The sequence below is a fragment of the Marmota monax genome, unplaced genomic scaffold (assembly GCF_021218885.2).
Source record: "Marmota monax isolate L192 unplaced genomic scaffold, Marmota_monax_Labrador192_F-V1.1 WCK01_AAM20220418_F8-fsc00018, whole genome shotgun sequence".
Classification (NCBI taxonomy): domain Eukaryota; kingdom Metazoa; phylum Chordata; class Mammalia; order Rodentia; family Sciuridae; genus Marmota; species Marmota monax.
The window spans coordinates 24,705,215-24,718,683 of record NW_026692201.1 but is presented as its reverse complement, the minus strand read 5'-3'; the positions used below and the strand labels follow the sequence as shown (position 1 = coordinate 24,718,683).

At 31.2% G+C, this 13,469-nt stretch overlaps 1 protein-coding gene across 2 annotated transcripts in view; it reads left to right on the top strand.

The window, feature by feature from the left end:
• Positions 1-13,469, top strand: part of Chd1 (chromodomain helicase DNA binding protein 1) — a 70,203-nt gene that overhangs the window by 37,213 nt on the left and 19,521 nt on the right. For both annotated transcript variants that reach the window (XM_046428988.2, XM_046428979.2), the window contains exons 17-25: positions 517-669; positions 4,649-4,720; positions 5,274-5,423; positions 6,251-6,399; positions 6,740-6,836; positions 6,932-7,027; positions 8,735-8,911; positions 11,487-11,647; positions 12,996-13,037. In XM_046428988.2, coding sequence (XP_046284944.1) covers positions 517-669; positions 4,649-4,720; positions 5,274-5,423; positions 6,251-6,399; positions 6,740-6,836; positions 6,932-7,027; positions 8,735-8,911; positions 11,487-11,647; positions 12,996-13,037 — 1,097 coding nt within the window. The remainder of the gene's footprint in view (positions 1-516; positions 670-4,648; positions 4,721-5,273; positions 5,424-6,250; positions 6,400-6,739; positions 6,837-6,931; positions 7,028-8,734; positions 8,912-11,486; positions 11,648-12,995; positions 13,038-13,469) is intronic.

The window sequence follows — 13,469 nt, the reverse complement described above, 5'->3', positions numbered from 1 at the left end:
TCATAATTATGAAAAAATGATTATGCTGAATTTGTGAATTTGCAAATAGTAATCCAAAGAATATCTTAACACCAGAACCTCCCTTTTTCCATTATTTCTGGAAGATAAATTTAAAAATATGAGAGCATATCTGTAATCCAGTCAAAGTAGTACATTGGGGGACCAGGATCAGATACTAATGTATAATACATTTGCTTATTCATTTAAATGTTGGATTGCTCTTCATCTGTTTTTGGCTAAGATTTTGGAGAAATAGTATATGACAACTAGCAAATAGAGCGAAACAGTTCTTACTCCTTCCTAAAAATGAAAGAATCCATGTGCTAAATGGTAAGGGACAATTTTAATTAATGTAATATAGCAAAATGGTAAAGGTTCTAGAAAATTTTGAAAACTGAAATTGTTTTTAGACCATTATGAAAATACACAATCTCAATTGAAAATAATGAAAGTGGTTTTTTTTTTCATTTGCTTCTTTTACTGTGTTATAACAGTTTAAATTTATTGTATCCTTAGCACTTAATTCGTAGTAGCGGAAAATTGATTCTTCTTGACAAGCTGTTAATTCGCCTAAGAGAACGAGGCAATCGCGTTCTCATTTTTTCTCAAATGGTGCGGATGTTAGATATACTTGCAGAATATTTAAAATATCGCCAATTCCCCTTTCAAGTGAGTATTTCTTTATCATTTTTAAGTTTCATCTAATTCCTCAGTTTATTTTACAGAATTAACTTGGAAATTATTTTGTAAATGAAGTGGATTTTTACATAAAATGTATTAGCCTTTGAAGAAATATGTTTTTAAAAAAATACTTGTCATAATTCCCTTTTTCTTTTCCCTTATATTTACCAACAAAGCACTTTTTCTTTCTTTAATTTCCTTTTAATTCAGTGTCTTATGCTTGCTTTAGATTTTGAAAACTGTAATAGGTGGATATTAGAGTCAGGTGCTCTTCTCAATACTTAAATATATTTAATCCTTACAGCATTTTTATAAATAGTGCCGGAAACATAGTTAACATTCAGTATGTACAGTTAGTAAATAGTATGTATTTTGTGCTAATAGTAAAATAGGAGAAGTAAGAGACTCACTACACATAATCCCTGCTCTGTTGGAATTCATAATCTGATGTGGGAGACAGACATTAAAGTATAGGTAGTTACAAATGAACATAAACATTATCCCTATGGTAAATGCTGTGAAGGACAGGTTTTTGTTGATATGAACAAGATTGAAAAATTTTTTAAGGGAAATAGTAGAAGAGTACCATTATTTGAGGGTTTTTAAAACCACTTTGATATGTAATTTCCATATTCCACTTAAAATATACCATTCACTGCTTTTTTAGCATATTTTACAGATTTGTACAACCATTACCATGTCAGTTTTAGAGCATTTGTATCACCTCAGAAAGAAACTCTGTATCCTTTAGCTACTCCTTGCCTTTCCATTCCTCCTCTAGCCTTGCTCTGGTATATTTTTAAATAAATTATTTTGTGTACATGGTCAAATGGAAAAAATAGTACAGAATTGCTTGTAAGCAGTTCTTTACCATCAATTCCTTCTTGTTCTAAATCATTTCCTGGAGAGAATTACTTTTAACTTTTTTTGTTTGAGACCATGCCACAATAGATGATGTACCACTATCCTTATGGGCTTTCTAGTTGTAATTTTAAGTGTTTTTCTCAGATTTTTCCTTTCTTTTTTTTTTTTATAGCTTTATTTTATGTATTTTTATGTGGTGCTCAGGATTGAACCGAAGGCCCCATGCAAGCGCTCTACCACTGAGCCAAAATCTCAGTTCTTCAGGTTTTTCTTTTTAAAGTTAGAAATATGTATAGTGAAACTAAAAGTTCTTATAACCATTATCTTTTTAAAAGTAACATTTTCAGAAAGTATTTTTAAAATTATGTCAATTATGAACAATCACTTTGAGCTACATGTGAAATGAAAAACCTGAAAAAACTGTCAGTAGCAAGCAGTGTATATTAAACATCATTTGCAAAAAAAAAAGAAATCTAAAAGGCATGTCATAAATAACTGCTGTCAGGCTGGGCATGTGGCTCAAGCGGTAGCGCGCTTGCCTGGCATGCATGCAGCCCGGGTTCAATCCTTAGCACCACATACAAAGAAAGATGTTGTGTCCTCTGAAAACTAAAAAAATAAATAAATATTGAAATTCATTCTCTCTCTCTCAAAAAAGAAAAAAAAGTTTTTTTAAATAAATAACTGCTGTCATACCTAGTTTATTTTTCCTTATAAACCATTGGCATTCTCCTTATGTTAGAGCTCGTAGGGCACCTTGGATTTTCTTCTGTACTCTCAAGAGGAAGGTCACATTTAATCAGGCCACAAAAAGCAGTCTTTTCATATTGCCTTGGTGCCCTTTGTCCTACTTGACTCTGACTCAGTCATTCTTTGATAATTCCCTTAACCCAGTTAAGTAAAGTTGTCTACATGCTAAGCCAGTTGATGTGATTGCTGTTCACTGGTTGTTGGAAAAAAAGCGGGGGGCATTGTCAGGTACCAAGTAAATACCAAGTGAATATCTGTTTTCCTTGGGAGATATACTCACAGAGTGAGCCTCTTGTAAAAATGGTGAATTGAACACACACACTTATTTCTTTGTTCTTCTAGAAAGTCACTCAAATAGCAGTATAGTGCTTGGGGGCTTGGTGGGTAGAAACTTTTCAGAACATACATGAGAAAGGAAGAAATGGTAGAATCTGAATGGTAGGTAAATTCATGGTAACTAACTTAGTAGGTCTAAATGAACTGAATAATAAATAAACGGTGCAAAAATTTTAGAAACACACTAATCTACATTGCAAAAATCTGCAAAGGTTCAGGAATTCTTAACACTAGTTATTTGGAAAATGGGATACAGGTGGGTTTTAAAAAAAAACAGATTATTGAAAATATTTTTGAAAGGGACATATTTATACCTTTACTCCTTTCTGAAACTTCACTAAAATGGCAGCCTGGTTTAATGTTTGCTTTGTTATAAGAATTGCATTCAGTGACCCAAACCAGTATCAACCAGAAACATGTTTTTACATACATTTATTATAATCTCAGTTCCTGAGTTTTTGGTTTTACTATTGTAACTCTAGTACCTTTTAGGTTTGTTATTATCTAGCTATTTTCTGCTGCCTTACAAAAATACCATTGATTTTGGTTATTAATCTTATAGCTGGGGCTGGGGATGTGGCTCAAGCGGTAGCACACTCGCCTGGCATGCGTGCGGCCCGGGTTTGATCCTCAGCACCACATACAAACAAAGATGTCGTGTCTGCCGAAAACTAAAAAATAAATATTAAAAAAATTCTCTCTCAAAAAAAAAAAAAAAATCTTATAGCTGGTAGCTTTGTTATATGATGCATTTTAATAATTTAGGCAGTAATCGTTCAGGCTTTCCATTTGATGGACAGTTATATTGTCTCTGTTAATATATTAAAGACCTTTTTTTCTTACTGCATTGGCCATGACATTTAGTCCAATGTTGAATAGCAACACTGATAATAATTATAATGATTCATCATTAAGTATAATGTTTTCTATAAAATGTTTGTGCATATTTTATCAGGTTACAGACATTCATTTTTATAATTTGTCCACTGAGAATTTTTATAAATGATTATTAAATGTCATTCACTATTCAAAATACTTTATACAATAACAAAGCAGAGGTTGACATAGTTTCCCAACATACTAGTTTAACTCACCCACTGAATGCATGATCACAGTAAGCAAGTTATTTCTAATCTAAAACAAATTTATTAAAGGTCGATTATAATTAAAGTGAAAATAATAGCATTGTTTTTATTTTGTTTTCTTTTTTTCCTTTTACTCAATCCAGGGCCTTGCGAGTGCAAGCAAAGCTTTCCAATACTGAGCCACACCCCCAGCCCAATAACAGCTAATATTTAGGAAGTACTCAGTGTATGTCAAGCACTGTGCTAAGTTCTGTAGTCTGTGAAGGAGGCACTTATTGTTATGTCCATTTTACTGAGAAAGAAGTTGACACTGAGAAAATTCAAATCTCTTGCTCAAGGCATTCAAGATAGTTATTCAGGCTTTTGGAATAAAGCCTTCAGTGCCTTTAAAGCTTTAACATGCATTAGAATTAGAAGGAGGGCTTTTGCTGAACCCTTCTGATTCAATAGATGTGGAGTGAGGATCAAGTTTTAAGTTGTTATGTTCTTAGTTGACACTAATGCTATTGGTTCAGTAACCACACTGGACTTTATCAATGTTTTTTGAAGTGTGGATTGTGACCAGTTAATGGATCCTGGGAATCAGTTTAATGAGTTTCAACAACATTTTAAGAGACAAAACAGCTTCTAAATTATGAAACTATAGTACATCTCATGAAACTTATTTCAGGTATATGTATTCATTAACATATCTCCTACAATGAGTCTTAAGCAGAACAGTGTGACTGCTGATACTATGTATTCTCTTGGAAACCATCATTGGTAAAGAACACAGATTAGAGAAAGATCTGGACATTGTTTTATTATAGTACTTCGTATTCATAAAGTTGTAGTAAAGGGCATATGCCTTTTTATACTTAATTTTATAATTTTAATTGTTTTTTAACATTTTGAATGTGGTATATGCTTTATTTTAATGTGTTTTATTCTAGAGATTAGATGGATCAATAAAAGGGGAGCTGAGGAAACAAGCTCTAGATCATTTTAATGCTGAGGGATCAGAGGTATGAATGCTTTAAAATTGTAAATTTTGTTTCAATCCTATATTTTCTGTAGTCATATTTATACTTTGATTAAAAAATTTATTGGTATTAGCTAGTTTTTATTAACAAATGGCTTTTTAAAAAAAGTCTATTTTCTGTTAAATCTGAAAAATTTTATACTCTTCTTAACAATACCATTTCATCATGTTAGTTAATTTGCTTTGAAGTGAATAACCCACTTTCATTTAGAATTCTTTGTTATGTACCTTATCCTTTATTTTTTAAAGTAATGAACATTACATATATAGTCAAAGCCTCATCACTCCCCTATTCCATTCCCTCTTTTTACCATAATTAAATACTAAAGTAATTTGTTTTTTATTATTAACAGGTTTATTTGTATTTTGGAGTATTGTTTATTGCTCTTTCTAAAGGTTTATATATTAATTTTCAATGTTGATTTTCAATTTTATTAGTAAAGTTCTTTTTAATTTACAAAATCAATTTTTTTTTGGTTTTATTATTCATTCACTTATTAGAATTTTAAATCTTGCTAATTTACATTTTCTTATAGGATTTCTGCTTTTTGCTTTCTACAAGAGCTGGTGGTTTAGGGATTAATTTAGCCTCTGCCGACACTGTGGTTATATTTGATTCTGACTGGAATCCACAAAATGATCTTCAGGCACAGGCAAGAGCTCATCGAATTGGGCAAAAAAAACAGGTATTTCTGATTTCTGTTATTTTACTAGATTAGAATATTTTTTATGATTAGTATTTAGAATTGTTTAAGATCGTCAGGAGATAGAGGAAACAGTCATTTTGCTATTGTATTTAACCAGTTAGTTATTGAGGAAACCAGTTTACCATACCTGGAGAGTCAGACAGAATAGTTATCTTAACTATCTTCAAATAACTTGGTTGTTTTAAATGAGATTTTGAGCAGTAGCTGATATATTAGCCATATATTGTCCCTGTGCTTACAAGATAACACACACATAAAAGCTACTTTCATTTTATAGATTTTGTTCAACCAACTGGCACCACTGTAACAAAATATTTCATTACTGTTGTAACTATTCCAACCATATAGAACCTCTTTCTGACTTTAAAAAAATAGAGGAAGTCCTTTTCAATTTTGGGAAGCTTTGTTTTGTAGTTGAGGCTTCTTCATTGTCTTGTGGAGAGGTTCATAGAATTTTATATTTCATGAGTGATGAAACATCAGAATCACAGGAACTGCCATAAGATCATTAGAAATTTACCATTTTTTTTCTTTTTTCCCAGCTAAATCAACTTTAAATAACGAATTACTTTTCAAAAAAAATAGAGAAGAAAATCTGTTAGCTAAACTGTAAAATAGAAAGAGATATTCTCAAAAAGTTCTAAAATTGAAGAACTTTAACTATATTGTTATTTTTATTTGTTTTGCTTATAATAATGAAAACGTCATGTTGGATGTTCCAGATTATATACTAATGTTTGGGCACTTCAGGTTAGCACAACAAATCCTTTTACTGCAACTTTCCTTCCTCATGCCTGTTTTTACAGGTGAATATATATCGTCTAGTTACCAAGGGATCAGTCGAAGAAGATATTCTTGAAAGGGCCAAAAAGAAGATGGTTTTAGATCATCTTGTAATTCAAAGAATGGACACAACTGGCAAGACTGTACTTCACACAGGTTCTGCTCCATCAAGGTGGTTACTTTAGTATAAAAAAAATGCCATTTTAGTGTTACCTTAAACTCATTTTTCTAAAATTTTATATCACTGAGTGGATCACTGAAGTGCTATATTTTTGAAGACTAATTTCAGTCAGAGTGTGTACCTTCAGTACTTGGTTTTTCCACTACAGATTTATTCTCATGAACTTCTACACTTCAAAAGTTCCTTAGTTTAAAAATAACTATATTAAAACTTCCCCCATTTAATTTTCTTATGTAACAATTATAAAGGTGACTATGTAAATGTAATAAAAGTGCTATGTAAATATGAACTATTAAAATTAAACATTTTTATTTGTTTTATTTGTTTTTAGTTCTACTCCTTTCAATAAAGAAGAATTATCAGCCATTTTAAAGTTTGGTGCTGAGGAACTTTTTAAGGAACCTGAAGGAGAAGAACAAGAGCCCCAGGTTAAAAAAAAAAAATGTATACTCAGAATGTGTACTTTATGATAGAAAGGAAAGATTCACATGTATTTAAAATAAAGTTTGTCTTTTAATTATAGGAAATGGATATAGATGAAATCTTGAAGAGGGCTGAAACTCATGAAAATGAACCAGGACCTTTAACCGTAGGAGATGAGTTGCTTTCTCAGTTCAAGGTAGATTTCTCTTTATATAATTGAGAGGGATTGAGTTACCTAGTATTTTGGTAATTTTTCTTTTATATAATAAGTAAGATAATTTTTCTCTTAAAATTTGTTTTTATAAAAATATTTTATTATTCAGAAAAACCAGTAGCAGCTGATGTGATTAAGAGACCAAATTGCTTATGAACAGATAAACTTAGTTGGGTGGGGGAAGCTGTTACTTTCTAATTGTCATCTAGAATAATTAATGCTCAGCAAATAACATGCCCTCAAGTATTTGAGTAAATGAATGACGAATTTTAACTGATTTAAAAAATATATATATATATATATATTAGTATATTAGTATATAATATATATATATATTAGTAGATATTCACAATACCTTTATTTTGTTTATTTAGTTTTTTTAATGTGGTGCTGGGGATTGAACCCAGTGCCTCACGTGTGCTGGGCAAGTTCTCTACCACTGAGTCACAATCCCAGCCCCTTTTAACTGATTTTTATTAGAGCAATTTTTTATATTATATCAATTTAAGCATTATCATTAATGCTTATGAAGACTCATAAGGAAACACAATCACTAATAAGAAAACTTAAATCTATCAGACAAAATAAGCAGTAAGTTAACCATTTATTAATACTTATACACGATTTGGTAAGGGTACAGAGCTATAAAAAGATCTAAAACAACATATATCAGCTGATGTTATATTAGTATTGGTAACCAGCTTTAATGAGTGCTTTAAATGTTATTTTCTCCTCACAAAAGTTACTTTGCTGTTTCTGTGTATTCCTTTAGAAACGAAAACACTAGGACTTAGGGAACCCAAGTCATTTATCTGAATTCTAACAGAGCTCCATGTCTCTATCTGGTTTTTTTTTTTGATCCTAAAGATAAGACTTGTTCAACAGCACTTGGTAGTTCATGGACTGGTCTGAGAATTCTATAGAATATTATTTAACGTGTTAATAGTATATACTACCTTTTTTCATTATTACTTGTTAACTGACTCTAGTTTGTTATCTGCCTCTAGTTCTGTTACACTAATAATTTTGTTGAGCAGCAGGGCAAAGAGAAGCTTTCCTGGAGGGAATGTTGTTAGAGTCATTTGGTTTGATTCTCTATGCCCTAATGAAGAAGTAAATGCAGATAGGTTAGTACTCATATCTGGTTTAGCTTATAGTCTTAGTCGTATTCATTTTCCCAAGACATTTTTATTTTGTATAGTTTTATTTATTTATTTATTTATTTGGTGGGAGGGTTGAACCGGGGATTGAACTCAGGCACCCAATCACTGAGACACATATCCCCAGCCTTATTTTGTGTTTTGTGTAGAAGAGACAGGGTCTCACTAAGGTGCGTAGTGCCTCGCTTTTTGCTGAGGCTGGCTTTGAACTAGCAGTCCTCCAGCTTCAGCCTCTGGAGCCACTGGGATTACAGATATGCACCACTGTACCTGGCTAGTTTTTGTTTTTGAGTGCAGCCTTGCTATATTTTGTTGCCCAGGCTGGCCTCAAACTCCTGGGCAAATGATCTTCCTGCTTCGTCCTCCTGGGTGACTGAAATTATAGGCACAGGATGGTGTGTCCTACTGATATAATATGTTTTTTTCCCCAGGTTTTAACATGTTACCGTTTCTCTCTTTAAGAAATTTATAATTTACGAATACATTTTTCTATACTACATACTCTGTTAAAATTTCTGAAATTTATCAGGTTGCCAATTTTTCAAATATGGATGAAGATGACATTGAATTGGAACCTGAAAGAAATTCAAAAAACTGGGAAGAAATCATTCCAGAAGATCAAAGAAGACGGTTAGAAGAAGAAGAAAGGCAAAAGGAACTTGAAGAAATTTATATGCTCCCAAGAATGAGAAACTGTGCAAAACAGGTGACTTTGTAATTTAAACTTTCCTGTTAGGAGTATAGTAATCACCTTGGACTGGTCTTTTTGTTTGTTTTGTTTTTATATGTATTTTTTTCTTACAGTATCTTTGATTTAATAATGTTTACCTTATAAAATGAGTTGAAAAGTGTTCCCTTCTTTTTTGGGGACTATTAGAGAGCTTGGAAATATTTCTTTATTGGTGGAAGTATTGTTTGGGAAACTATCTAGGCCTATAATTTTCTATGGTGTTTGTAGAATATTTAATGATGTTCTTTTTTCACTTACCTAATGTTAGTATTTTCTTTCTTGATCATTCTAGGTAGAATTTAACCTATTTTATTAATCTTTTCAAAGAATCAACATTTTGTTTCATTGATTTTTCTATTTTCACTTTCATGTGTTTCTATTCTGTATCATTTCTTCCTTGCTTTTGGTTTCACTTGCTCCTTTTTTTAAAGGTCTTACGGTGTGAGCATAAATACTGAATTGTCTTTCTTTTCTAATATTAGCATTTAATTTTAAGGATTTTTTATGAATTTCACATTTTAATGTTTTTCATTTCAGAATAATTTATAATTCCCCATGCAATGACTTTTTTGATCCATAGTTTTCTTAGAAGTGTGTTTTTTAAATTTCCAAATATTCGGAAGATTTTTCAAGTATCTTTTTAAATGACTTCTAGGTTAACTCTATGCTGGTCAAATAGTTTCCTTTGTACAAATTGGATTTAAAGGATTTTTTTTTTTTCTTATGACCTGAAGAAACAAAATACTTAATTTTAATATAATGGTAACCTTAGTGTTATAAGCTCTCTTGTATCCTTTGGCAATAGGAAAAACTCTAATACGAGGCTTCTTTTTGCATTAATCTTTATTTTTTAGAACATTAAATTATAAGATTATTTGCATTGGTGAAAATAATTTTTTGGTGCCTCAAAATTTTGAACCAGAGGTATGATTCCTGCTTTACATTGGTCCTTGCCCAGCTACCTCTTTCCTAATGAAAGAGTTTTTTTGTTTTCTTTCCTACAACCATAATAGGGGGTTCTCTCATGCCCTTAGGCCAGTACATGAGAAGGGTTTGGCAGAGCTTCCCACCTGTCCCCCAGAAGTTGACTGTATTACCTTTCTTTTGGCTTGCTCCTTGGATGTTCCGTCCAATTTCCCAGCATGCCTGTCCTTCTCATAAGTGCCTGGTGGAGGAGAAAGTACCTGAGAGTGGGTACAAGTTTTCACCCTGTCTTTGCTTTCTAGATGTCCTATGCTATTATGTTTGCCTACTTTTAGCCTTTAGCAGGTGTTGTGACTTGCAGTTGCCCTGCCGGTGATACATTCAGGGATTCACATGTACTAGGCAAGCTCTCTACCACTGAGCTATACCCTAACCCTGCCTGTAGGAAATTATACTTGCTTTCTTTTACCTGTTTGTATGATACTCAGAGTCTGTCACCTTAGCTCTTCATAAATGAGCCAGTATTCAATTAATTTTCATCTCTTCTTTTAAACTCCTATTTTTCTTTATATTTTACAGAAGTAGATTTCCCTGTTATTTCATCTCTGATGCATTTAAGAAAAATTATGATTTTATAGGTTAGATTTATTGTTAGGGTGGGATCCATGCCCTACCAGTTTTCTCTAGAACAAGCAGTAGTGGAACCAAATAATTTGGCCTGAAAGGGACTACATTTGTTGTTTCTTATTTATTTCTGTGAATTCTAAAATTATTTCCTTTTATAGTGCATGGGAAGTATAGCATTACATTAAGTCTTATGAAAGGGTTAGAGGAGGTTAAAATAATAATAGGGTTCAGAATATGTATAGAGGCTTTGGAAAAACTCTTAATACAGTGTATTTTTTTGCTGCATGTGTTAAAACTGGATATTAGGAATAGACATTTAGTGGATTACATGGCATTTTTTCTGTGAAATAGATATTTGACATATAGCCTAGTTAGAACAGCAATGGGTGAATATTTAGAAAGAAAGTAGAAAAGAGGGATAAGGAATCATTCTTCCCCACTCTGAGATACATGATTAATAGTATTATTACAATATATAACATTGTAATTTTTTAAATGGATTTCATTTCTTAGGTTAAATAGTAGTCACATTGTTATAGAATTTTTTTGCTCTTTGACAGTATGTCATGAGTGTTAATTATTCTACAATACAATGATAATATTGCTAAAATTGTCCTCTGCCCTCAATTAAATACCCACAGAGATAGATACATAAGTGTCTGTTTTTCTGTACCATTATCAGTATTGACTATTATTACTTATTTGGTATTTGTCAACAGTGATAGATTTTAAAAAGGAGTTGTTATTTGATTACTTGCTTATTAATAACTTTTCATATTTTTACAAAAGACTGATGATTATTATTGATTTATAAGCATGCTTAAATTATTAAGGCTATTAATAACCCTTTGTCATTAACATGTTATTTTTTGTTCTGTTTGCTTAATTACTTTTGCTTGTGGAATATTCTAAGTTTTTATAGAGTTTTTCTTTGCCCATTAGATAAAAGCTTAACTTTACCCTAAATTGGGTGAATTTTTTTTTTTTTTTCAAATTCCAGATTAGTTTCAATGGAAGTGAAGGGAGGCGCAGTAGAAGTAGGAGATACTCTGGATCTGATAGTGATTCAATCTCAGAAAGGAAAAGGCCAAAGAAACGTGGAAGACCACGCACTATCCCTCGGGAGAATATTAAAGGATTTAATGATGCAGAAATTAGGCGGTAAGATGATAATAGAACATTTTGTTTTAATTTGGTTTCATAGAAAGTAAAACTAAAATATGAAAATCTAATAATTTTCAAAAATTAAGATGATAGTTTTAGAGAAGGCAAATATATGATGTTTGAGTAGGAATTGAGCATTCCTTCCTGGCTTTTGGGTTCATTATAACTGTAAAAGCAAGTTCAACTTCTAATCTTTGCATGTTATTTATTGCTAGGCTAGACTACTAAAATTTTTTGGTTTTATTAATGTATTTCAGAATAATGGTTTTGTTTATTAAAAATTCACACTGCTTTGTTGATTCCCAGGATTAGTAATTTTTTTGTGGGAGTAATTTAGTTCTGTATTTTTCTAATGTCTTAACATTGAAGTGATTGCTTTTTGAAAGTAACCATGTTTAAAACATTTCTGGGATTGGGGATGTAGCTCAGTGGTAGATTATGTATTTAGCATGCCCAAAGCATCTGATCACAGCACCACAGAACAAACAACAGTAACAAACCATCTCTGATATGACCAAGTAGGAAATGGGTTAAGATTAGCCATGCAGGATAAATTGTAGTTTTTGCTCAAAATATACTATATTTCTTTAAGGGGAATGGAGTAGCAACTTATTTTGTTAATAGTTTTGCATGTGAAATTTGTAAAAAGATTGTTCATTACTCTAGAGTTTGTTGTTTTGTTTCTTTCAAGCCATTGTAACTTTTGTCTTTTAAATCATAGACCTGACTGATAAGTTCTTCCTCATTCTTCCTAGCAGACAACTAAATACATTGTTAGCTTTCCTTAAGAGCATTTTTATGACATCTGATTTGCTGGTTCTGTTTTTACTTGGAGAAGCATTTCATCTTCTACTTTTCCTGGATATTTTTCCTCATCTATCAACCACCTACATAGCTTTTTTTCTGAAGTAAAATTTTTATTTTCCATTGTTTAGTGTAATACCACACATCTGTCTTATTTTTATCAGCACTTGGAATGTGAGGAGGTGTAGTAGGATTGATAATTATTCTGGAGACACTTCCTGTGATAACTTTGAACCCTTTTCCAGTCTTGTGAAAATAATAAAGTAATTCTAAATGAAAATTTAGCTTCTATTGTTTTATTTACATTGGTATTTTAAGTTCATCCTGGGTGTAAAAGTACTTGTTTTACTTTGGTATATAGCTTCATGTTTTGACATTTGTGTATTTATAACATACCTTTTTCATTTTTTTGTTAGTAAATGTGCTCTGAATTTATTTTTGCACTAATAAGTATGTTATTTCTGCATATGTTGTAAATATATGTATATTTTTAAATGGATAATGAAGATCACATTTCAACCAAGTGTTTATTTTCTGCTAGGTTTATCAAGAGCTATAAGAAATTTGGTGGCCCTTTAGAAAGGTAAATGCATTTGTCATCCTCATAGAATTCTAAAATTTTATATAACTGTCAGCTTGCTTTAGTTGTATTAATATTTAGTTTGCTACCTTGTTTAATTTGCTTTTAAGAGGCATTTAACAATCTAGGAAACAAATTTTAGATTTTTTGAAAAAGATTTATTTTTTATTGTGGTCTGTAAATTTTTCTTATCTATAAATGAAGTTGTCTAAAACAAATTTAAATTTTATTTTTATAACTAATGTATTTTTTATTGTTTGTTTGATTTTTCATTATTCAACTTATGAACCACAAATTTATTCATAGAGGTGCTGAGTTGCTAATTTAACTTACCACTGTTTTTTCTAATTAGAAAAATTTTTAGTTTTTTAAATTACAACCTCTTAGTACATAAACAACTAAAATTTTTTAAGCTATGTGTTAATCCCAATAATT